General features: G+C 40.9%; 1 protein-coding gene and 1 pseudogene across 1 annotated transcript in view; both read right to left on the bottom strand.

Annotated features, from left to right (window-relative positions):
- C18H1orf21 (chromosome 18 C1orf21 homolog) overlaps positions 1–25,374 on the bottom strand; it is a 245,989-nt gene that overhangs the window by 17,159 nt on the left and 203,456 nt on the right. Inside the window, exons 4-5 of the mRNA XM_035279378.3 lie at positions 21,597–21,673; positions 13,283–13,343 (exon numbers count right to left, since the gene is read on the bottom strand). Of these exons, the coding sequence (XP_035135269.1) occupies positions 13,283–13,343; positions 21,597–21,673 (138 nt within the window). The remainder of the gene's footprint in view (positions 1–13,282; positions 13,344–21,596; positions 21,674–25,374) is intronic.
- The window catches only part of LOC144580094 (tRNA (uracil-5-)-methyltransferase homolog B-like), a 48,185-nt pseudogene continuing 23,191 nt past the window's right edge, over positions 381–25,374 (bottom strand).

The following is a 25,374-nucleotide window of genomic DNA, read 5'->3' as shown; positions in this document are numbered from 1 at the left end:
GAATTTTGGGCAAAATGTTTGCCTCCCTTATTGAGGGGGAAAACATGTTTCTTGTCCATCTTTGTCTTTCGGGTACCTACTGGAGTCCTTGTGGGCCCACTTCAAAGGGTTATAAACACTCTGGCTTTGGAGAGAAGCAGTGCTGTGCTGCGGGGGTGGCAGGGTGGAGGCTGTTAAATGATGTTACATGGAAAGTGTCCTGGTATTTTAGTAAGGGAAGAAGAAACCCATCAATGTTTTGCACATCATGATGGAAGATGCAGCCTTTTTAAACAACACAACTGATAATAAGTTTTGAGCAAGACTATGCACACAGAACAGGGCATAGGACCAGCTAAAAGAACAGCCTGGAACTTAGGAGAGAGGCAACAGGACGGCAAAGAGAGGAAATCAAAGTTGATACTAGAATCGCACTGTCCATTATTCATTATTTGTATTTATTTAAGTACAGTTGTTCCCCCTTTTCCATGGGTTAGGGGAGTACTGAACCCTACATATACTATATTTTTCCTATACATACAGACCTATATAAATTAGGCTCAGGCCTGTAATCCCAACACTTTGGGAGGCTGACGTGGGCTGATCACTTGAGGTCAGGAGTTCGAGACCAGCCTGACCAACATGGTGAAACCCAGTCTCTACTAAAAATACAAAAATTAGCTGGGCGTGGTGATGCGTGACTGTAATCTTAGCTACTCGGGAGGCTGAGACAGGAGAACTGCTTGAACATGGGAGGTGGAGGTTACAGTGAGCCGAGATCGCACCACTGCACTCCAGCCTGGGCGACAGAGTGAGACTCTGTCTCAGAAAAAGAAAAAAGAAAGAAAAATTAGGCACAAGAGAGTAATAACAATAACAACTACAAATAAAATAGAGCAATTATAATAATACACTGTAATAAAAGTTATGTAAATGTGTTTTCTTTCTCTCAAAATATCTTATTGTACTGTACTCACCCTTTTTACTGTCTCTGGGTAACTGAAACGGTAGAAAGGGGGTCTACTGGCCGGGCACAGTGGCTCAAGCCTGTAATCCCAGCACTTTGGGAGGCCGAGGCGGGTGGATCACGAGGTCAAGAGATCGAGACCATCCTGGTCAACATGGTGAGACCCCATCTCTACTAAAAATACAAACAATTAACTGGGCATGGTGGTGCGTGCCTATAATCCCAGCTACTCAGGAGGCAGAGGCAGGAGAATTGCCTGAACCCAGGAGGTGGAGGTTGTGGTGAGCAGAGATCATGCCATCGCACTCCAGCCTGGGTAACAAGAGCGAAACTCCGTCTCAAAAAAAAAAAAAAAAAAAAAAGAAAGGGGGTCAACTAATACTCACATCAACCATGTGCGGAATCACCTCCAGTTATCTCCGTGATGTTCAACCAGGCACACTCTTTTGTGGGGTGGAGGGATGGAGTCCGGCTCTGTTGCCCAGGCTAGAGTACAGCGGCACAATCTTGGCTTACTGCAACCTTGGCCTTCCAAATAGCATGCACCACCATGCTTGTGCAGTTTTTGTATTTTTAGTATAGACAAAGTTTCACCATGTTGGCCAGGCTGGTCTTGAACTCCTAACCTCAGCTAATCTGCTCACCTTGGCCTCCCAAACTGCTGGGATTGCAGGCGTGAGCCACTGCACCCGGCCTCAGCCAGGCATCTTAAACTCCACCTTTTGCTTTTTATCACACAGTTCTGAGTTAAAGAACCTCACGGGTAGGGCAATGGAGTCAGCAAAAAAGTCCGATCAAGACTCTTGGGTTTGCAGACAGCAAACATGAAGTTTAGTAATAGAGGCTCATGACGGAAGTTCACTTTAATGAGGCTTCTTCCTGTCTGAAGTGTAAGCTGTTACACTTGTCATAAAGCAGGCTCTTGTTGCTTGGTGACTAGTTGAACGATCACCTGAAGAATTTTTCTTCCTCTCCTTTACTTGTCTGGACGACACTGGGAATCTGTTAGTTGCTGTTAGTGCTTTACACTAAACTACATTTCTAATAACACAGTCACTGAGATAATGTCCTTTTATTGAATAATTTCCTCATTTAGTAAGGCTTTTAAAAAATTAAAAAATTTTTTATTTCAATAGCTTTTGGGGTATGAGTTGTCTTTGGTTACATGATAAATTACACAGTGGTGAATTCTGAGATTTTAGTGTATCCATCACCCAAGCAGTGTAGCCTGTACAAATATGAAGTTTTTTTTACCTCACACCCTCCTCCCATCCTCCCTGTTATGAGTCTCCCAAGTGTGTTATATGCTGAGTCTCAGTTCTTGACTTGCCCTTCCTTGACAGCCCTTTCCCTGTACTGTGGGATTTAACTGCTTTCTGGGTGGCAAAGAGCATCTTGATTAATGAAGCACAATTGCCCCATCTGCATTCTGGTACACACATTTTGTAGGTATTTCCCTCCTCTGTCCATCTAAAACCCTTTTTCCCATAACCCTTTCCTCCATGTTTCACCATCCAGAGGCAACCCCCATAAGCATCTGTATGTTTCAGCTCTGTCCCTGAACCAGGACTGCAGGAGGAGAAAACCACACACTACAACTTGAGTGTCTGGGAACGACTAGCTAGAACCCAGAATGCACAGGAGGAGGAGGCTGAAAAAGTGGAAGGAAGGCTATCCCCAGAGGCTGCCAGGTTTAAACCTCCTCCTGCAGGAAGCAGATGCCTTCCTCCCCCTTCTCAGGGCTGGATGTGTCAGAGCCTCTGTAATCACAGAGCACTTTTCAGCAGCATTTTCGTTTACAGTCAAACAACAAGTTATAAGAAGTTTTAAATGCCAAAGACATGCTGAAGAAAAGCAGAAAATAATTAGCTGTGCTGTTGAAGTCTCCTCCCCCGGCTTACTTCATTAGGAAAATCAATTGAGGCATTAATGGCTGTCTCCATCTCTAATGAGCTTTATTCTAATTAGACTCACACGCTATTATTTCAGCTGGAAAAAGGTCTCATTTGTAATGAGCAGTGGAGAGTGACAGCCGCTGACTGTTTCTTTGACCATATATAGGAACGATCACTGTGATAACAACAGCAGTGACAACAATCCCAGGATACTGGGCTTTTCATTTCCGAGAGAGAATAAGTATTAACTAAACAGCTTTGAAACCCCCATGAAGTGTTTATGATACCTGAATCCCCATTTCACCAACAGTAAGGAGGGTATTTTAGAAGCTTTAAGGCACATACTTCTCGGGCTTTATCTGAGGCTGGCACTTGGATGACTTCAATGACGTTCTTTCCCCACAAGGAGGCGAGCAGGAGTGCGGATAAAGACAGGGCAAGAGAAGGTGGATGATGCGTTCCCTTGGCCATATTGAACGGATGTCCGAGAGCAGGCCTGGGCAAGCTTCCTCTGGGAAGGGCCACAGTAAATATTTTAGGCCTTGCATTCCATATGGTCTCATTGCAACTCAACTGTGCCATCGTAAACTTGAAAGCAGCCATAGATAAAAGTAGATGAATGGGTATGGCTGAGTCCCAATAAAACTTTATTTATGGACACTGAAATTTGAATTTCATGCAGTTTTTCCCATGCCACAAAACAGTCTTCTTCTTTTGTTTTCTCCCAACCATTTAAACGTGTAAAAAGCACTCCTGTCTCACAGGCTGCATGTGGCCTACGGGCCACAGTTTGCCTGCCCTGTGCCAGAGAACAGAATCACACCAGTAGCATCAGAGGCTACACTGTTCAAGGGTTTTGCCCTCTTCAGAGCTCAAACGGCAGGGATAATTTCCACCTTGAGAGACATCTCTCCAGAACTCGTCTGCAAAAACTATTCTTATTTTACAAGCAAGAAAACGATCAAAATCAAAATTAAATGAAAAATTCATCTCCAACCGCATCTTCCCGGTCTTCAAGTTTCATTTCAATCTTGTCCATATGCATGTCATTTTAATACCATTTCAATCCTAATATAGACACAATATTTTATTTTGCTTTTTTCACTTAACATTATCTTATAAAATTCTTCCCTGTCGTGACCGATTTCTTCTAATCAGACATATTCTGTGGAAGATTTCTACGCAATTTGTTGGATTTAATTAAAAGGGATGTCTTAGAGCATTCTCAAGTGTTCAGAGTTAGGATTCGAATACTACCACGTTGCCCGCAAGCCAGGAAATCTGGGAAAAGCCACTTGGTAGACTGGAGCCTCGCACACGTCCCCGAGGATTCACTTCCTTTTGGACAATGGCTTTAGCAAATCTGGCGTTTTAATTCATTTGCCTCTTGACAAAGATGTGTCTTTCAGACAAACTCTTTAGAACTCTTTGTCCTGAAAGAGCTCTCTGTTCCATGTACACCCTAGAATTCATATTAAACTTGGATGGAGGTTTGGGGAGACTAATCACACAACTTCTTTGATTACAGTTTTCAACCGTAAAATACCAGAAAGAGTTAGATGAGGATCAGTTTTCTTGCTAGATTAGAGAACTTGGCAGGTCCCCATTAGTCCTTTGCCTCACACCTGCTGAGACCCTCTAGCTAGTGATGGACTAAGCCAGTCACATGTGGAGAAAAGATAAGAGATTGGGTTTGCCCCTTCACTGTTCCATGGGCTGCGCCCCTGGAAAGGGAGAGGTGAGGGACATACTTTAAGTTGGTTCCTTTTTTTCCTCTCCACAAAGGGAAGTGGCACTGTTTACCAGACCACAGGGCTCACCTTCCCTTCCTTTCTCTTTGCTTTCAGAATAGGAAGCACATACATTTGGCCAGGAAGAAGACTTCAGCTATTAATGGGAGGCCCCTCTCTCTATAAGGCAGAGAACAACGGACCAGCCAGATGGTAAGGAGAGAGGCCCAGAGGGCGTAAGGAGGGGGCACCCGGGGCCTAGGGTTGGGAAGAACATTCTGTTTGGCTTCCTTCCACTTCCAGAGCATGGCTAAGGTGGCCAACCTGCATGTACCCCAGAAGAGGAAGAAAGTAGGGCCCATGGGACTTTACTATGGGGCCTGACGCTTCTACTGGCCTGATTAACCCATTTTCTGGGAATGAGCACTTTGGGAGGATAATGACTGAAGGAGGCCCAGAGGACACAGGACAGGCTGGGGCCATCATAACTACTGATCTGTGGGGACTATCCAGCTTACTGAATTATGAAACACAAGCTAAATTAAGGGTTGTCATACATTTAGCTAATTGGCCAGTAAGAACAGCAATTAATAGAGGTCAGGAAATTCAACTGCATCTCTGGCCATGACTACCAGAGCCCTTGGAAACAGCAGCGATTTCAAGTGAAATCTAAATCAGCAGTGTTTCAGATGACCTAGAGCTGGGCCCATGGCACATATGTTAGCATTTCCTGAAGGTTTTCTTCCATCCAAGTCCACGCTGGGACCCAGGGGAAGGTGTAGCAAAGCCAGTGACCACTGTGTAATCTGCTTTTTTTTTTTTTCTATTTGACACTTTGTCATAAATACATTCCTGTTTTCATAGACTTCTTTTGATTTTGAGAAATTTAAAAGATACAGAAAAGTGTGAAGAATGTAAATGGATACTATATCCCCACCATTAGACATAAAAAATAGTAATATCTTGTACCATCTGCTGCTAGCCTCTGCCTTCCTTCTAAGAAATGAAACTACCACCCATTGCTCACCTCCCATCCCCAGGCACAGCAACGTTCATGGGTTTGGCCAGCTTGTGTGTTTGGTATCGTTTTAGATACTTCGATATCCATGTCTTATTGATATAACAAATATACTATACTTTTATGTGCATATGAATATTTAAATATAAACAAATACATACCATTTGTAAATACACCATGTAAAGACAGATGGTGCTTAATAAATATTTGTTGAATGTCCATCCATAAACAATGTATTTTTGTGTTTTTAATGTATACAGTACCATACAATTTTTATCATTCTGCATAATCCTCTATTCACTTAATAATTGTATTTGAAATCTATAATTATGACTCTCTCTCTCTCTCTCTCTCTCTCTCTCTCTCTATATATATATATATATATGCCTTGTTCATGTCTCCTAACTGTTGGATAACATTGTAATACTGCACTGTAGGAATATGGAGGATTTTCATTATTCATTTATTCATTGGTGGATACTTAGTTTGCTTCCAGTTTTTTTGCTATTGAATAAAGAATGCTGCAGTGAACTTTACTGTGGTTTAGTTGATTTTACTGGTTTGTACTAAGATTACTTCTTTACGTATTATGTCTACAAATCATTTGATGTTTTAAGTGTTATGAATATACTCCAAACTAGCTCTGGATCCGCACCTGCGAATCGTCTGGCCTGTTAATAAGGTAGATACTTACCATGATACTCATCTGGCTTCCTGTGTCTGTTTTCAATTTATAAGGGACCCAGAAAAGAGGCAGGGTATGATTAAGCATCTCTAAGCCTCCAGCAATCGATTTTGTAAACATGAACTGAAAATTTTTTGGTACTCCATTTTGAATCAACTTAGAAAAATGGAATTGAAGTGAGGGCAGTCTAGAAGTGTCTGCTCCAAGAATGCTTTCCCTAGGAACAGAGCAGAATGTGCCTGCACGCAATAGAATTTTGAAGGAGAGGAATAAAGTACACAGAAATCACAAGATATTTCAGAATACATTTTCCCAGCAATGTTCAGAACATAATATGCCACATAATTCCTTCCCAGCTGATATGAATGGGCATGTCTCATTCTTTGCTATGGAGGGTGCTAATTAGCGGAAGATGAAATAGTTAAGGGTAAATTCAATAAGATATTCTCTGAAGTTCCTTACGATGCAAAATGTTATTCTTCCAGATTTGAAGCTCCCTAAAGACAAGAATCTTATTTTCGAATTTCTCATTATGTACCTCTCATGGGCCTGGCTCATTTCTGGGTCCAGAGAACATGTTCATGTTAAGCTTATTAAAAGAATCAATTAAGTCAGCCTTCCAATTTCTATGATTTAGTTTGGAGCCCCTTTCTTAATATTTTCCTTTGTTGTTAAAAGCATAATGAGGCTGATATTAATAGTTTTTTTTAAAGAGACAAGGTCTTGCTCTGTCACCCAGGCTGGAGTGCAATGGCATGATCACAGCTCGCTACAACCTCAAACTCCTGGGTTCAAGGGATCCTCCTGCCTCTGACTCTCAAGTAGCTGGGACTACAGGTGCATGCCACCATGCCTGGCTAATTTTTATTTTATTTTTTGTAGAGACAGGGTCTTGCTATGTTGCCCAGGCTGGTCTCAAACTCCTGGCCTCAAGTGATCTTCCCACCTCAGCCTCTCAAAGTACGGGGATTATAGGCATGAGCCACTAGACTTGGCCAATGAATATCTTTTAAAAGGCTTATAAAAGCCTCTCAGATGAGACACAACAATTAAAAAAGACTGAAACTTCCAAACAGAAAAAAATATATAGGTATCCATGCCACAGACTCACTGACTCATTCTGTAATCACAGCTCCAAAGTTAGTACAGTTTATTTAATGGATCTGGAAGTGGTCACAAGAATCTAACTCCTGAACATGTATATTATACCACACAAGAGGGAGGTGGATCAATGCACTGGAGAGTGTGCGATGCTAATACTCTTTCTACAAGGAGATATTTGTACCATAGGAAGGCACTTACTCACGCGGGATCCAAGTTGCTAAGTTCTGCATTTTCACGTTCTGTTTTCGCACTGTCCACCAACCCTATCCCAAATCCTTCCTATATAAATGGCCTTGATGTTACAAATATAGGCAACTTCAACCAAAATGAAGGCTATCAATTACAGAGCATGTACAACATTGTCAAACATTACTGGAGACTCTACGTGTATTTTCTTCAATATCCCAGACAAGTTAGTATTATTTCTCGAATTTTGTTAGTGAGGAAACTGAGGATCAGAGAGTTTAAGTTAACCTGGAGTCACACAGCTCCTGCCGGAGCCGGTCCTTGGTTCTAGCCCAGGTTTGAAGCACAGGATGTTTCTCTTGCACCATGCTGCCTTGTACCCTAGACCTCTGTCCATCCAGTTACCTGGCTCTGCGCTTGCTCTATACCTGCTATGCTGCTCCAAGTAGAGAGCTCTACTCTAGGAGTCTTCCAGATCACATTTCCTGCCTATGTATGCTTCTGTCTCCATTTGAAGCCCAGTGTTCTCATGTGCACCATTCACTCATTGAACAAGTTTCCTAAGCATCTCAAGATCACACAGCAATATGTGAGATGCAGCAGGCATGCTCACGGCTCTCCCTCAGGAGACCATGAACTATTTTTAAGGAGAGGAAGAAGGAGGGGATATAAGAAAGGAAGAAGAACGAGTTTGTATGGTGTCATCTGTACTCAGTTCCCTAATCCTCTTTAAAGTCACAACCATCTACGGATGAGGTCGTCAGCTAGGCTCATGCATGCTCACGACTGTGGCTGGGACCTGGAGCTGAGGGAAGCATGTAAGCATGATACATAATAAAGAAATCCAGTTTCTTTGCATGGAGCCTATGGCCAAGCTCCATGAAGTCTTAAGACCCAGAAATTACACTTAAAATTTTTGTGAATATGATTTGTGCACTTTCATAGGGAGAGTCTTTGTAACTTTTACAAGACTCTAAAAAAAAATGTACAAGGCCCAACAAAGTTTAAGAAGCCTTCCATCAGAAAAGTAACCAGGCGCAAATGGCACTGTACTGTATTCTTTGCGTCATATTCAGGATCCTCTTTGAGGAAGCCAAGGACTCCCTGGTCATCAGCCAGTGTTTTACATCTTTATAAAGCAAAATACAAATCCCTGTCTTTGCCTGTGGAAGATACTAAGGCTGCAGATACCTAAAAACTTTATTTACTTTTTTTGCTTTGTGCAAATGAACTGGAATCTATAGCGGAAAGCATATCATAACACCTGATGTCACCTGTATTTGGTATTCTATTCAGAAACTCCTCCGCAGGCTGCTTTAATCTAGATACCATCTTTCTTCTCTAGGTACATTGAAAAAAAGGAAGTTTTAAAATCACTATGTTGCTCTGCAGAAAAGTGTCATCTTCTTAAAACCACAAAGTTAGGCAAATGCTAACACTTCAAATAAGATTCTAGGGGCCTGTGAATCATGAGGCACAACAGCAACTAGATTCCATTGGAATAATGATGGTTAGATAGCAGAGTGAAAAATAATGAGGTGAACAGAAGTGAGGTGGCTCCCACTGGTTCACAGTGTTTTCACTCTCCAAGAGGAAAAAGCAAAAGTAAATCTAATTACAAGCTTCTCTGAACCTTCACTGCTCTCCTGACAATCTGTCTCTCTTCGTCACCTCCGGCTGCCACAGTGGCATGGCCGCCCACCACCCGCATAGTGAAATGGTACTAAGTCCCAAGTGCCTGGTTAAAGAAACTGAAGTTTCAACCCCTGAACCAGCTTAGGGGGCAACTAGTTGTGACCCACAGAGGAGAACCTCACTCCCAGTGACAGTGACAACAGCAGGGTGAAGGGGAGGATGCTGGTGGGGGTGACAGGGTGATGGTGGTGACGGATGAAGGATTCCTCGATCAGAAAAATAATGAGATTTAAAAAATTCACTTTTAAAATTGAATTTGTCAAAGCAAACTGCTTCCTATTTATATTGCACTCCATATTTCCCATCTAATTTTGTATCCTGAGTAACTAGCGTAATGCTTGGTATAGTATTTAGTAGGTGCTGAGTCTTTTTTTTTTTTCTTCTGAGACAAAGTCTTGCTCTGTTGCCCAGCCTGGAGTGCAGTGGCGAGATCTCGGTTCACTGCAATCTCCACCTCCTGGGTTCAAGTGATTCTCCTGCCTCAGCTTCCTGAGTAGCTGGGATTACAGACACATGCCACCACACCTGGCTAATTTTTATATATTTACTAGAGACAAGCTTTCACCATGCTGGTCAGGCTGGTCTCGAACTCTTGACCTCAACTGATCTGCCTGCCTCAGTCTTCCACAGTGCTGGGATTACAGGCATGAGCACCGTGCCCGGCTGAATCGGTTTTTTTAAATTGCATTTTTGCGACTTGCTTTTTCTTGGTCACCGTAACTTCTTAGAAAACCATTTGTTCTGCTGTGATGCAGAGGTAAACTCTGCACTGCGACAATCTCTGAATTAGAGTAGTCCAACATGTGCAAATTAAGCTTTACTATAAATATTAAACCACCTTTTAGTCCCAGTTTCTGTGTACTATTGGGGCTTTTCATCTATTTTGAGAAAGAGCAGAATTTGTGTTTTGGTATCCAAAGACAAATCAGGTTAGAAGGCAAATTCAAACCATGCCTTAAAGACATCCAATAAATGGAAAGGCTGCATCAAGGAAGGGCAGGTTTACATCTCCATAGGTTCCGTCAATTTTGCTTCTTATTAATTTAGAGGAGAAAAAAAGAATTACTGGACATTTTTGGGAGAGATGAAATCTTAAAACTCAAGGTCACTCAGCAGGACTCAATATCTCAACATGAAGCTCTAGGTGAGTTTAATCGTCTTTCTTTTTTTAACCAACTCTCTAAAATCTAAAGAATGGATGTGACTTGCATTTATGGTTGTCCTCATGTTAGCCTGCACCAAATAAATATTTGGCAATGGTAAATGCCCAGGAACCAACTTTCAATTTTGGTTATATAAACTATGGTGAAGATTACATTAAGCAAACTCATATATTAAGGAGGAGCATTTTAATTTTGGAGGCTTAATGTTTAAATGATACATAAGATAGCATATTCAAAATATTTGGAAAGATGAACTTTAACTGAGAGAGGAGAGGCAGGAAGGCACGGCTGAGAGAATAGAAAATTGCCTGTAAGACTCTATAGCTGGGCACATGTTATGACCGATACACAGCTCTTCTTCGAATGAAAATGTATTCAATAGTGGAAATAGTGTTTATGTTGGATCTATCAATGCTCCTTTGTCCAGGGAAGCTTCCATCCGATAAATGATCAAGTTATAAACTTTATTTTTGTTGTACTACAATCATACTCTACATTCTGGATGCAAAAGCAAAAGGGGATCTCAAATTTCAGGTGGGGGCAATGAACTTCAATTTCGAGTAAAAGGAGGTAGAGTTTCAATTACAAAATACACTGGGCTGGGCACCGTGGCTCATGCCTGTAATCCCAACGCTTTGGGAGGCCGAGGTGGGTGGATCACCTGACGTCAGGAGTTCAGGACAGCCTGGCTAACATGGTGAAACGCTGTCTCTACTAAAAATACAAAAATTAGTGGTGGCACACACCTATGATCCCAGCTACTTGGCAGAATTGCTTGAACCTGGGAGGTGGAGGCTGCAGGCTGCAGTGAGCTGAGATTGCACCACTGCACTCCAGCCTGGGCGACAAAGTGAGACCTTGTCTCAAAAAACAAACAAACACACACACACACACACACACACACACACACACACACACACACACACTATAGATTAGATCACCCTTAGTGTTTGTAAGTGTTGTTTAAAAAGATAACTTAAAATTCAGTTTTCAACTTTTACTGTCTACCCCTATGTACTACATACATCTTTTTCTGGCCAAAAAGCTAGTCAGGTAAAGTCCAAATAAAGAGAGGAATAAAACATCTTCATCATTCTAGTGGGAAGAAAATACAGGTTCAGTATTTCTTACCTGAAATGCCCAAGGCCAGAAGTGTTTTGAATTTTGAACATTTCTGAATTTTTGAATATTTGGGTTACATATACTTACCCATTGAGCAACCCTAGTCCAGAAATCCAAAATGATCCAAGCATCATGTCTGCACTCAAAAAGTTACAGATTTTGGAGCATTTTGGATTTTGAATTAGGGATATTTAACCTGTATTTCTTTTTATGCTTCTCTTTATTAGAACACATTACTGACAAATTTAACAGCTTTTGAACCAGTATGTGAAACTTGGCAACTATTCCTGGATAAAGTTTCCAACTTAGAAAGTCATTCATAAGCCACAATTTCATTGAAAATAAAAAAATATTATACTTCAATAAGTATGTACATCCAGGGAACACTATAGATTTAACTCTCATTTTAATTCACTATTCATCTCTATTTTTCACATTGTTGATCTCTGCTGGTCTTTTAATGGTGGCTTAGAAGATTATACAATTATTCTCTCAGAGGGTCCGTCTCAAAGTGGGATCTGCTGCTACATACGAATGAATTTAAGACCTCCTTCATCATATTCCATTGAGTGATACACATCATAACTTAGGAATTCATTAAAAATACTAAAATAAAAGGCAACACAAAGTAAAAAAGAAATACATATTAAAACTGAAAAGATTTCAAGTGTAAAATCAGCCGGTTTTGCCTTAACTGTAGTGTGATATGTTCTGAACTTAGGATTTCACTCTTCTTTAGAATAAGAAAATTATAATATTCGAATTGGCAACTTTAACATTTAAAATTCACCCCTTGGCAGAGATGAATTTAAATTCTAGAAGTATGTAAACTCTTAATTATGACTATATTCCATACTTTGCTCTGTTCATTAGCACACGGCACACTGAAATCAAAACTGTGGGTTCAATTTCCACACAGATCAACTTTGTATCTTCCTGTCAATATAAATCCCCAGACACTACCAGAGAAGTAACTTGGAGACACTGCTTTGGAGTCAGATAGACCTGGGCTGGAATTCCCACTAGTCCACTGTTAGGCTTGAAAATATGGGTAAATGACTCAAGCATTCTGAGCCTCAGTTTCCTTTTCTATAAAATGTAGACAATACCTGTCTCAATGTCATTATCCTGAGATAAGTATAAACGGAATTAGGTATAACACGTTTGCAAAGAATTCAGAGCAGTGCCATGCATAGGCCTTTGACAGGTTTCAGCAGATACTGAGGGCCCCCTTGCAGTCTGAGGTTAGTACGGGCATTGGTGCAAAATGGCATGCAGTGGTCAGAACGCTCTGTCTAGGAAAAAAGACTGCTTATTGCTTTCCAACTGACTTACATACTTTAATAAGCAAGGACAGTCCTGGGTTCTGGGAGTCTCTATTCTATAGTAAACGTGTTCACACACACTTTGTTTTGGAAGGGTGGTGACTTTTATTTAACTCTCCACCCAATCCTTCACAAAAATAGCTTTATGACATAGAAACAAGAATGTTATTGCCCTCATATATGAAGCCATTAGTATACTTCCCTTGAAAGACGTAGGTCTTGGGGGGGCAGTTGGGGAGAGATAGCATGGGGAGAAATGCCAGATATAGGTGAAGGGGAGGAAGGCAGCAACTCACACTGCCACGTGTGTACCTAGGCAACTATCTTGTATGTTCTTCACATGTACCCCAAAACCTAAAATGCAATTAAAAAAAAAAGAAAGAAAGATGTAGGTCTTTTATTCCACTTCTTACCTTTTCAATTTTTTCATCCAGCATTCTGAAGAATTCTTGTTGGCTTTCAGAAATGTGCATGCTGAAAAACAAAGGGTAGTTCAGTGTGTGTTTCAGTGCTTTGCTAAACCTGGTCCCCTCAAGGGAAAAATGCTGAGATGCTGAGTCCCCAGACTTTGGGGCAGACATTTACTTATTGCAGACTTTTCCACTGAAATACTCTGAAGCTACATTTAGGATAAACAGTACAGTTATCCTGCAAATGTGTTTCATAATAGTCTATCGGTGCCTATGACTTAAAGGAAGACAATTTCCTTTCAATGTACAGATGCTATTTATAGTAATGTTACTAGGAGCTGCATGCCAAATTCATTCTTCAGATACACATTTGTGATTTTTTTTAAAAAAGCATGAGCAAGCAGCACACGGCATATTTCAACGCTGCATTGAAAATAAAAGAAAAATAAAAAAGAAAATGTATCCTAGTTATTGTATTGAAATACATATTTTACAAAGGTTGTCGGTATCAGCATGATCTCCAGCTGACTATCAGTGTGGGCTAGTGGCAATCAAGCTGACGACATACAGATGACCTATACTGCTTCTGAGCACTTTCCGCAATGGCGGCAGACACCCCCTGAAAGTACAATTCCATTGGAATGTGGCAGAACGCATGTCTGAGTAGCATTTGCTCTGTGCTTCTTGTCCTGTGGCATTTAACAGCTTACTTAGTGACACAGCTGACATGTCTGGTGTAGACAAAAATAACATGGTAAGGAGAGCAGGGATGAATCAGAGATGGGAAGAGCATGGGGCTTAGTGGTAACATGGTCTTAATGACGGTTGTTTCTACCTAGTAGATAGCTGTGGGTGTTCCAAGGAGGTGAGGGATGCTGGATAAGAGATGTTATCACACAGCATTTCCTTCAGTTACTATCAGTTTCTACTGGTTGTCCTGTCTGAGGGACGGGGTGGAGCGTGGGCTCTGGAACGGCTTCTTTCCTTTATACCCAAGTGTGATAAGAAGCCCATCAGATGGACCGTTTAACATCATGCCTTATCCTTTAGGGGCCACAGGGAGGGGCACAAGTGACCTGAAACCTTCCAAACTTCCCGTGACAGACAGTGGGGCCTGAAGCTCAGAGGAAGTTCTCCCCTCGGTGTAAAAGCAACATTTAAAATCTGTGAGAAATGACATCAACTCGGCTATGAAAGAAAAACAATGTACATCTATCTCATACCATTAACCAGTGTTCGTGGTTTACAAAGCCACATGTAACATGGAACTTTTCTGCCTTTTATCTGACCATTCAAACAAGGTCAATGTTTTGTTTGGGAAACATGCCCTCTCTTACTGCAGGTTTGTAAGGCAGAACAGAATCTGGGATAGTGAGAGTACACTAAACTGCCTCCTCTCTATAGACCTTGGGCAGAAAAGCTGGTTTGCATAGCTGAGTTTTCCCAGGTTCTCATGTTTTCACTGTCTCAAGAACCAAAACACTTTTTATTTGAGCCATGTTGGATGCAAATCTTTCTAAATTTCATACTTTCATAATAGAGGATCTCTCTCAAACATTTCTTACCTTTCACTTAATAATGAGAGGCCATTTCCATGGTCTTAAATTACAATGCTCTTCCTAATACTGTGATACCCAGAACCACTAGATGGGTTGAGCTGGTTCGCTTTAAGCAAAATGGCTTCCATCTCCAGGGCATTTGTTTTTTGCCTGCTTTTGAGGTTTTACTCTCATTTCTTCTTGTCTGCATGGTGTCCATCCTCTTTCAGCTTTCTTCTACTTCTTTCCGCGTGGAAACGGCACAGCCAAGTTGGTTAGAGTTGTGTGTAAAATTAGTAGAAGCAGACTCTGTGGGGGAGACTGGGGCTTTCTTGTGAGTGGAAACATCCATATTCTGTCACCTGTTTTGGCTGCTCAGGCTCCTTTTGAATGTCTTTTATGTTCATGGCCAAGGTCTTAAGAGGTCAGTTTGCTGGACAGCTCCAGGTTCCAGATGGGAAAGCCATTAAGATCTTTCTCTCTCTCTTTTTTTTTTGGCAGAGTCTTGCTCTGTCGCCTGGGCTGGAATGCAATGGTACAATCCTGGCTCACTGCAACCTCTGCCTCCCAGGTTCAAGCAATTCTCCTTTCTCCTGCCTCAGCCTCCCAAGTAGCTGGGACTACAGGGGTGAGCCATCACGTCCAGCTAATTTTTTTTATTTTTAGTAGAGATAAGGTTTCACCATGTAGGCCAGGCTAGTCTCAAACTCCTGACCTCAGGTGATCCACTTGCCTCAGCCTCCCAAAATGCTGGGATTACAGGTGTGAGCCACTGCGCCTGGCCAGATTGCTCTCTCTTAATACAGGTAACTGGATAGATAGATAACCACATGTATTATGTTGCCCCAGAAATGTTGTCCTAGAAAATATTCCAGAGACCTCAAAAAAATGGCATTTTTAGGATTTGATGTTCATTGCTGAAACTCACTGGTTGGAGGTTTTAGCATATATTGCCTTGAATATAACAGGAGGGCAAAAAATATTTCTTAATTAACGGACAGAGTCCTCCTATCTAAATTCACATGATTCATGACCCGTCACGGAAGCATCGGAGTTTGTCAGCACGGGTGTTATGCAGGGCCTGAGTCCTTATCTATAAAACCAGGGCTGGTCCCTGGGGTCCCTTCTGTCTATGATTGTCACTAACTTCCATTAGCTCCTTTATTTAAATACTACAACAAGAAAACATCCACATTTGGTCAGTACTCATACATATGCATACGAGAGGAACAAGAGGGAGAATTTTCAAATAAAAGTACCTCTGCAAATGCATCCGCCATTTCTGTGATTAAGAACGCACTTATCACAGGGTAAGGGGTCCCTATCAGGAGCCTGAGACCAAAAGTGCTGGCTAAGGATCTTGGGATGGTTATATGGGAAAGCAACCACAAAACTCTCAGGGGTTTCAGCTTTGTGCCGTCCCATGATATAGCAATGCTGCCTGCTTTTGCTTTGTCTAAGATCATCAGAACACGCCTGCCTGCCTTTGCCACATCTTATAACCCAAGAAGAAGAGGCACACACCAGACTGAGTCACTGTCTTCACATCTTCAAGTACAGTGCATGGGTTGTGTTAGAAAAGACTGAATGGAAGGGAGCTTTGTGATTGTTAAAGCCTGGAGCACCAGACAGGCTCCTCCAGATAGCCTGCATGGTCACTGGAAGCAACAGAGACTGTCAGACATGGCCAGGGGAGCAAATACCCACATGGGTCACCTGTGCATCATCTCTGGTGGGGTACCATCTGAAAGCATGAGGCCTACTCCGCAGTTCTTCATGGGATTGTTTCAGACAGAAGCAGAGAAACTTCTTCAATGAGACAGAGACAGAATTTTCACTGACAAAATAAATTATCCCGTATCAACTGATTCCCACCTAGATAAATCTGAGTCCCCTCTTTCCATGTGGAAGAAACTTATCCACACAGTGGCATGAATATGTGTCTACCTTCAAGAGTACAAACTACACCGTGGAAAATAGCCCCTGCATAATGACTTGATCCTAAAATCCTTTCATTGTGAGTGGGGGAGATGAGGAGGAAAAGCTCATTGACTTTCTATTTTTTTTTTTAAGGTATTAGAAAGGGATCACTGAATTGTTTATTACTGAAGTTTATAAAAGATGAATAATTGATTCTAAGATTCATCAATATTCACTTACAAAAGCCTGCACCTTGGTACCTGACTTAGCCAATAAGGCTTGATGATTTTGGTAATTCCTATTTCTCTCTAGTAACTAAAACTCAACCTTGAAAACTCACTGTGCCACTGGAACACTCGCTGTGGCCCTTAGCGCTGACAAAGCTCTTGTGAGTTAACTCTGCACCCTCAAACATGCTTCTTCCTGAGACTTCTCAGCTTTATGGGACTAGGGATGACAATACGATGACATCTTAATGCAAATTAAACAAATTAATGAATGGTGGGCAAAATGGGCTTTAGAGGTAGAAGATATGGGGCTTTCACTTTTAGTGTCTTAAAAATTAAAATTTGCAAATGATAAAAAGTTAAGCACGAGAGTATGAGGAGACAAAGTCCAAATTCCCTAATATCTCACCAGTGAAGCAGGGCAGAATAAGCCATCCTAAGATATGACCACTTTGGCATAAGGATTATTTTGAGCTAAAGGCAAATGAAAACAGCAGGTGCAGGAGGGGAATTCTGACCTCCTCATTTCTTCCTGAAAGTACGAGATGAAACTCCCACGTGAACAATGCCCTCCCAAGACCAGGAAGAGAGAAACATTCTCATCACCAGAGACAGGGAGTCAAGGCCAAGAGAACTCTGTGCTAAGAGGCCTTGTTAAAATAATGCTTTGCGGCTGAGCGTGAATTATTATAATCCCAGCACTTTGGGAGGCTGAGGTGGGTGGATCACGAGTTCAAGAGATCAAGACCGTCCTGGTCAACGTGGTGAAACCCTGTCTCTACTAAAAATACAAAAAATTAGCTGGGAATAGTGGCACGTGCCTGTAATCCCAGCTACTCAGGAGGCTGAGGCAGGAGAATTGCCTGAACCCAGGAGGCGGAGGTTGCGGTGAACCGAGATCGCGCCATTGCACTCCAGCCTGGGTAACAAGAGCGAAACTCTGTCTCAAAAAAAAAAAATAATAATAATTCTTTGTTTCCTTTAGTCTCCCCACATATTTCAGGTGGTTTTCCACAACTGCCTGTTTGTTTAACCTAGTATACAGATATGTGGGTTTGTCACTTCCTGGGTCTTCATTTTCCTATAGGGCTCCCACGTACATACAGAAACTGATATGCTTTTCTCCTGTTAAATCTGTCTTATGTCAATTTAATTCTCAGGACCAGCCAGAAACCCTGAGAGGGTTGGCATAAAGTTCTGCCTCCCCTACGAAACTGAAATTCAGTTACCAAGAGGGTTCCTGGTAAGTCTGGGCCTGAATACAGTATTTTCTTTATGATCATCATTAGTTTTCAATTGGACCTCAGGAAAACAGATTCATCCTAACCCTCATTCTGTGGCGGATTCCTCCTAGGAGTTCATGTATAGCTCACTTTTATTTATTTTGTTAATTACTTTGTTCTTTAAAAGCAGCATAATAAACACCTGTGAAATCAAAAATAAAAACAAAAGTGAGGACCTTGAAAACAACCCACAGCTGACTCCGTGTCAGCTCCTATCCGCCGGTGTGTTTCCACAGCTGACACCATGTTAGTCTTATCCGCGGGTGTGTTTCCACAGCCGACTCAGTGTCAGCTCCTATCCGCGGGTGTGTTTCCGCAGCCGACTCCACGTGAGCTTCTGTCCGCGGGTGTGTTTCCACAGCTGATCGATGTTAGTCTTATCCGCGGGTGTGTTTCCACAGCCGACTCCACGTCAGCTTCTGTCCGCGGGTGTGTTTCTGCAGCCGACTCCACATCAGCTCCTATCTGCGGGCGTGTTTCCACAACCCAATGTAACTATCACTCCCTCACTTTCCTTTTCCATAGTTTTAACACATCTCTACATGTGCCTTTAAAAGACAGATTATTTCAGCTGTGTTTAACTTTATAGAGTGCATGACGTTCTATGTAATCTTTCAGGACTTACTCTTCTTGTAATATTATACTGCCAGGGCCCATCCGATACTGTGCATTGCTGCTGTGCATCTGGTTGAACTGCTGACTGATAACCTATTGTGTGAATATAGTGTTGTGCATTCACACCACCTCCTGTGAAAGGCATTTGGGTTGTTTCTATTATTTAAGGCATTCTTACCAAGTGCCAGATGATGTGATAAGCAGTGAGCATACCCTGTTTCATTTGTTCCCCAGGCCCACAAAACAGGATTTTTCACTTCCAGTTCCCTCTGAGAAAACTGAAGGCCAAAGACAGTATATCACTTGCTTGATATCGAATTAAATGAAGGTATGAGGATGACATGCCTTCATGATGCTATGAGGATGATCTGCCTTTAGGGTATGGGATTGTCCTTCCACTCATGGGGAAAAAGAAGCGTCATCTTATTTCATGCATCTGTGTAGTAAATTGATCCTGTATGTCAGCAAGTAGGAAAGTGAAACTCTTCTCTTGGCCCTCCAGAAAGATTTCTTAATTGAATTCCAGGCATCTAATGTTCTGATTCACAGTTTAAAATACATATACACGTGTCCACATACATGTACATGTACACACACACACACACACCCCGGCATGCTGCTGTGTGGAAAACAGAATTTTCTCCTCTGAAGGCTTCAGCACACACCAGTCTGTGAAGTGTGCTGCTTCAGTGTCAAAGTTGAGTAAGTATTCTTTCAAACAGAAAGGAGAAATTCTCCTCCATTCAATCTCTCTTTATAACTCTGAGATAAGGGAAGCATTTAAAAATAGCGTATTTCAGACATCTTGGATGACAAGGTGGTTTGGCTGTGTTATCAGATGTCTGCTGTCCCCAAAGGCAGATAAAGTGGATGAAAGTGATCAGCAGTGAAGTGGGCTAGGGAGGTTGTGGCTGCAGCACATTTACCCAAGGGTGAGAACATCAGCCGCATCATTACACTGACATGGTAAATGGTAAGTGGATTTTAACATGTCCAGTTTTCTTTGAAAGTAAAAATTAAATCACAGAGCCCATTACCTACCCCCTGAGGTCTCCTCACTGTGACACCACAGTGGCCATTGGCAGCAGCGATTCCACAGACACTGAGCCAGGTTAAAGTGATTATGAACTAGGTAACTTTTTGTTGCAATCTTCTGGAAGAACCAGAGATAACATACCTTCTTCTGCTTATGATTTCGAGTTATGGGGTTATCCATATATACATATAATAGTCAAATTTGTTTTGGGGTGGGGGGTGACTGTCAAATGCACCGGTGTCATTGGTACTTTCAAAAAATTAATTTGCATTTAGGTGGAACACCATAACAGATTGGTAGCCTCTGGGCTAACACAGCCTCTTTGAAGGAGAGGACTGCCTCAAAGTCACACAAAGTACATTTCATCATTAAGGTTAGAGTCAGTTCTAGAACAGTCTAGAAAACTACTAATTATTGTTTTTAACTTGAACAGGCATTGACCTTTTAAATGAAACATTCAGGTATAGTCATCTATTGGTATTCAACAATCATATTTTCAAATTTCTACTGTAAGTGGGAAAATGTATTAGGTACTGTATAGATCCTAATGTGATATATTCTTTTCTTTTTTCCAAGTTAAAATTTTTTCTTTTTAACTTTCCAATTGTGATATACCTAATACACAGAAGACATATAATGCTATTTGTACATTTTTTGCATAATAACAATTGAACGCTCATGTAATTACCACCCAGATTAAGAAACAGAGCCTCTGGTTCCACTGTATTCCATTTGGTTAGAAAGAACTAAAGCCTTTTCATTTCCTTATATCTCTTTATTGTTTTATCATATACTAATTTACAACACATGCCTTAGTTCTGCCTGTTTTTTATTTTACTTTATATCAATGAAATCATATATAGGCATGTACTGCTGCTTACTCTACTGCCTCATCTTTATATTTATGAGATTCCTCCATCATGTATGTGTACCTATAGTCACTCATTTTCACTGATGTATAGTATTCCCATCACAAGAAGATGTCACAGTTTAGTTACTCATTATATTTTCAATGAACATTTGGGTTTTATCTTTAAGAGCTTCTTAATTTTAGCGCAGTCATATTAATGAATGATTTGCCTTAAGACCTACATCCTTTGTGTCTTATTCAAAATTCTTCCCTACCTCATGGCCATAGTGATATTCTTCTCTGTTTTCTTCTAACTGGCCTACAAAGTCAGCTTTGTCACATATTGTACGTCTGTTTGCTTTATTCTGTTCTGTTACACCAAACCACACTTTCTCAATTACTAAAGCTTTATATTATAGGTCTTGATTATCTGGTAGGCAAAATGGAATTCACTCTGAAAACATTTTTAGCTTTAAAAACCATACAGTTGTCCCTTGGTATCTGTGGGGGATTGGTTCCAGGACCTCTCTGCAGATACCAAAATCTGCAGATGCTCAAGTCCCTGATATAAAATGGCATAGTATTTGTATAACCCCCACACACCCTACCGTATACTCTAGATCATCTCTAGATTACTTATAAGACCTAATACAGTGCCTACACGACATTTCATTCACATGAATTCAACATAGTACTTGGTGTGTGGCAAGTTCAAGTTTTGTTTTTTGGAACTTTGTAGAATTATTATTTTTTGAATATTTTTGATCCATGGTTAGTTGAACCCACAGATGCAGAATCCATGGACATGGAAGGCCAACTGTGTAAGGAAAACAGGAACTAGAACTTACTTTGCTCTGGGTTGATGAACTAATCCCGGAACCTCTTTATTAGTTTTAAGTCTGACATTTGAGCTGGCACTTTTTTCCTGAAACACATAAGCACACACATGTAAAACACAGGATTAGAATCTGCAATTCAACTAGTGCATGAGTTTTCATCACAGAAACATTCAATCTGTTTGGAGCCCTACATCACAGCTGGTTACCTCACAAGGGCAAAAGTCCTTGCAAAGATGAGACACAACGGGTAGAACCTGTCAAACCGGAAACATTGCTATGAAAAGAGAAATTCGCTTTATAACAACTGTGACTTTGTTTAGAAAACAATGTGCAGTTACTATTTAATTCTTTAACACTAATAGTAATGAATCAAAGAACAGAAGATCTAGTGTCAAGAGAAACAACAGCAATACAATCACAGCCTTTGTTCGCGTGCTCAGGTTAACTGACTTCCAAGCAATTTATCTGTAAAAGGCCAACTGCACTTACTGAGATGTAAAGTTTGCTGAAGGTCCTAGCCGTGATGCTCGGGAACAGGAACACGGCTAAAACCCACAACAGATGCTGAGATTGAATTCAACTGAATTAATACAATTCAATCCTAGCCTGCATTCAAGAAACACTTCTTTGGCTTTTAGCTTGACCTGATTTCTTATTTCCAATACCTAGCCTCGTAGGAAGGAAATGCCCTCAAATCTTAAAATGTTAGTATATCAGTAAGAACATGATCTCAATAATACTACTGCTCTGTTTTTCAACATTATCTTAAAAAGATATTCAAGGTGCTTTGTAATTTGCTTGCAAAACATACTCCTAAAATGAAAGGAAAGACCACTTTGAACCTATGTAACAGGTGACTATATACGCCCAAAGAACTTGAGGTATGGCCAAGTCTAGAGTGAGGAATAAAAACTGTCACGGGCCCACGCAACATTCTCATCACATGCAGAGTGATGTGGGATGACACGTAAGACAGATGGACCCAAATGAGCTCTTTTAGAGGGCCTACTTCTCTTAGGACAGCAGAAACCACTTAAGTCAGTGAAACTCCAATGACTTACATATTCTGGTTGTTTGTTATTAACCATCAAACATGAACTTAACGTGCCTATGATCAGTACTTCAAAAAATAAGTGATTCTGTTTGTGTTCTTTTAGGAAAAGAAACGATCAGAAATTTCTTGTAGTCTGTCTTATCTTCTTTACCTTATACTAACTTAAGAATGTTTTCATGAACATTTAAGAAGGCTAAAACATGTATTGCTCTGTCTGCTGATGTAAGCCAGGGAATAGCAGATGAACACTCCTAATCTTTTACAGAGCAGGCAGGAGAAATGAGAAAACCCAAATGCACTCATACCAGAAGGGCAGGGCCCATGACTTTTCTTTAACACATGGGGTTAGGGGCCTGGCACTTCATGGGAAGCACTCAGCAAATACTGGTGAATGAACGAACAATGTCAAGTCATTAACTGGTTTTTAAAAGTTAGAGGTCAAAATAGCTCAAATGTAGTCTCTTTGTAGGACTGAAGATGTAGTTTCCTTCCAAGTTGGTCCTTCTCTCTTTTAAATCTTATGGTGTCTTGAACACCAATAATGAACAAGACCTTATCCTCTTTTTCACATAATTTCCACTACTCTTTGAGCTTAAAAGAAATGCACTGTAATTTTAAACATTGCTGAGGCAGGAAAGTGACTTCTAATTCTAAACACAAAGGATATACAGTGGTAATCTGTTTAAATTCCATTTAGTTAACTGCACCCTTGAAAACGATGTTGCCTCACCAAGTCTTTCTTAAAAACCCATTCTGTGGTTGCTAGATAAGGAACGATCTCCAGACAACAGGACTCAATGGACAAGCAGGACTGAGAACACGCTGGCCCTCAGTAATGCATCACTCCCAGAAGTGCACGTCCAGGGCCAAAAGTGAGACAGAGGCAACAGCAGGAAAAGCAGTTTGGGATTTCCCACATAATTACAAAAAACTTTCTTCTACTGTGCATTTACAATGTGTTCGCTCATTTTTACAAATTTTCACTTACCAAGACCAACAATAACCACTCACTGAGCACCTACTATAAGTCAGGCATTATTCTAAGCACTTACACATATTAATTAATTTTAACATTACTAAATATATATATTATATGTGTATATATATTATATGTATATATAATTAATTTTAACATTACTAAATATATATATTATATGTATACATATTAACTCATTTTTATGCCTACAATACCTCTCACAGATGGGTACCATTATTATCCCCATTTTATAGATGAGGAAGCTGAGGCAGCCAGTGGTGAAGCACTTCCCTGAGATCATACAAGTAATAAGCAGTAGCCCAGGGATTTGAACCCAAGCAGCCTGGCCCCAAACTCCATGCTATTCGCTACTAGGCAAGTATTTCTCAAACTTTTTAGTATGAAGACCCTTTTACCTATAACATCCAAATCTGGACATGTTCCACTGTACAATATTAAAAAATTACATTTGTTAACATCACCATCAATCTCATCAGAAAACCGTTGACTGAAGCTGTCAAGCTCAAGGTAGTGAATATAAGTTTTCTTCACTTCTAGATTTTGTTTAAAATTTGCATTTTATCACTGGCAAGAGATACTGTCAATTACGTTTCTTGAAGTGTCAGGCTCTCTTCATTCTTTCTAAAGAAAGTGATTTACCAAATACCAGGTCTGAATATCCACAATTTATCTGCTGGAGAGATATATTTTTAAAATAGAGATGATGTCCCATAAAAAACAACTGCTGGTTCCGCTTGCAATTCAATCAGCCACAGAGGTGTTTTCTGTGTGGTAACCATCTAACCTGGACATGCAGAAGAAATGTTTTATGCATATTTCCTACTTCATCACGCAGGCTATTAAAAAGATATGCATCCAAAGTCTCAGGATACAAAATCAACGTATAAAATTGCTAGTGGCTGGGTATGGTGGCTCATGCTTATAATCCCAGCGCTTTGGGAGGCAGACAGATTATGTGAGGTCAGGAGTTCCTGACCAGCCTGGCCAACATGGTGAAACCCCATCTCTGCAAAAATTAGCCAGGCATGGGAATGCGTGCCTGTAATCCCAGCTACTCAGGAAGCTAAGGCAGTAGAATCAATCACACCACTGCACTACAGCCTGGGTGACAGAACAAGGCTGTCTCAAACAACAACAACAACCACAACAACAACAAAAACCCCACAAAAAAACCCAAAATCGCTAACACTCCTATACGCCAACAACAGTCATACCAAGAGCTAAATTGGGAATGCAGTCCCATTCATAATTCTCACACACACACACACACACACACACACACACGCACCCTAGGAATATAGCTAGCCAGGGAGGTGAAAGATCTCTGTGAGAACTTCAAAACACTGCTCAAAGAAATCAGAGATGACACAAATGAAAAGAACATTTCATGCTTACGGACAGAAGAATCAACATTATTAAAATGGCCATACTGCCCAAAGCAATTTATAGATTCAATGCTATTTCTATTAAACTACCAATGTCTTCACAGAACTAGAAAAAACTAATTTAAAATTCATATGGAACCCAAACAAGGGCCCAAATAGCCAAGGCTGTCCTAAGGAAAAGGAACAAAGCTGGAGGCATCATGCTACCTGACTTCAAACAACTAACTCTATAGGGCAACAAACAGCAACCAAAATAGCAGGTCCTGGTACAAAAACACACACAGACCAATGGAACAAAACAGAGAACCCAGAAACAAGGCTGCACACCTACAGCTATCTGATCTTTGACAA

The sequence above is a fragment of the Callithrix jacchus genome, chromosome 18 (assembly GCF_049354715.1).
Source record: "Callithrix jacchus isolate 240 chromosome 18, calJac240_pri, whole genome shotgun sequence".
Lineage (NCBI taxonomy): Eukaryota > Metazoa > Chordata > Mammalia > Primates > Cebidae > Callithrix > Callithrix jacchus.
Note: the sequence above shows the minus strand (reverse complement) of the source record. Positions and strands in the feature narration are given on the sequence as shown.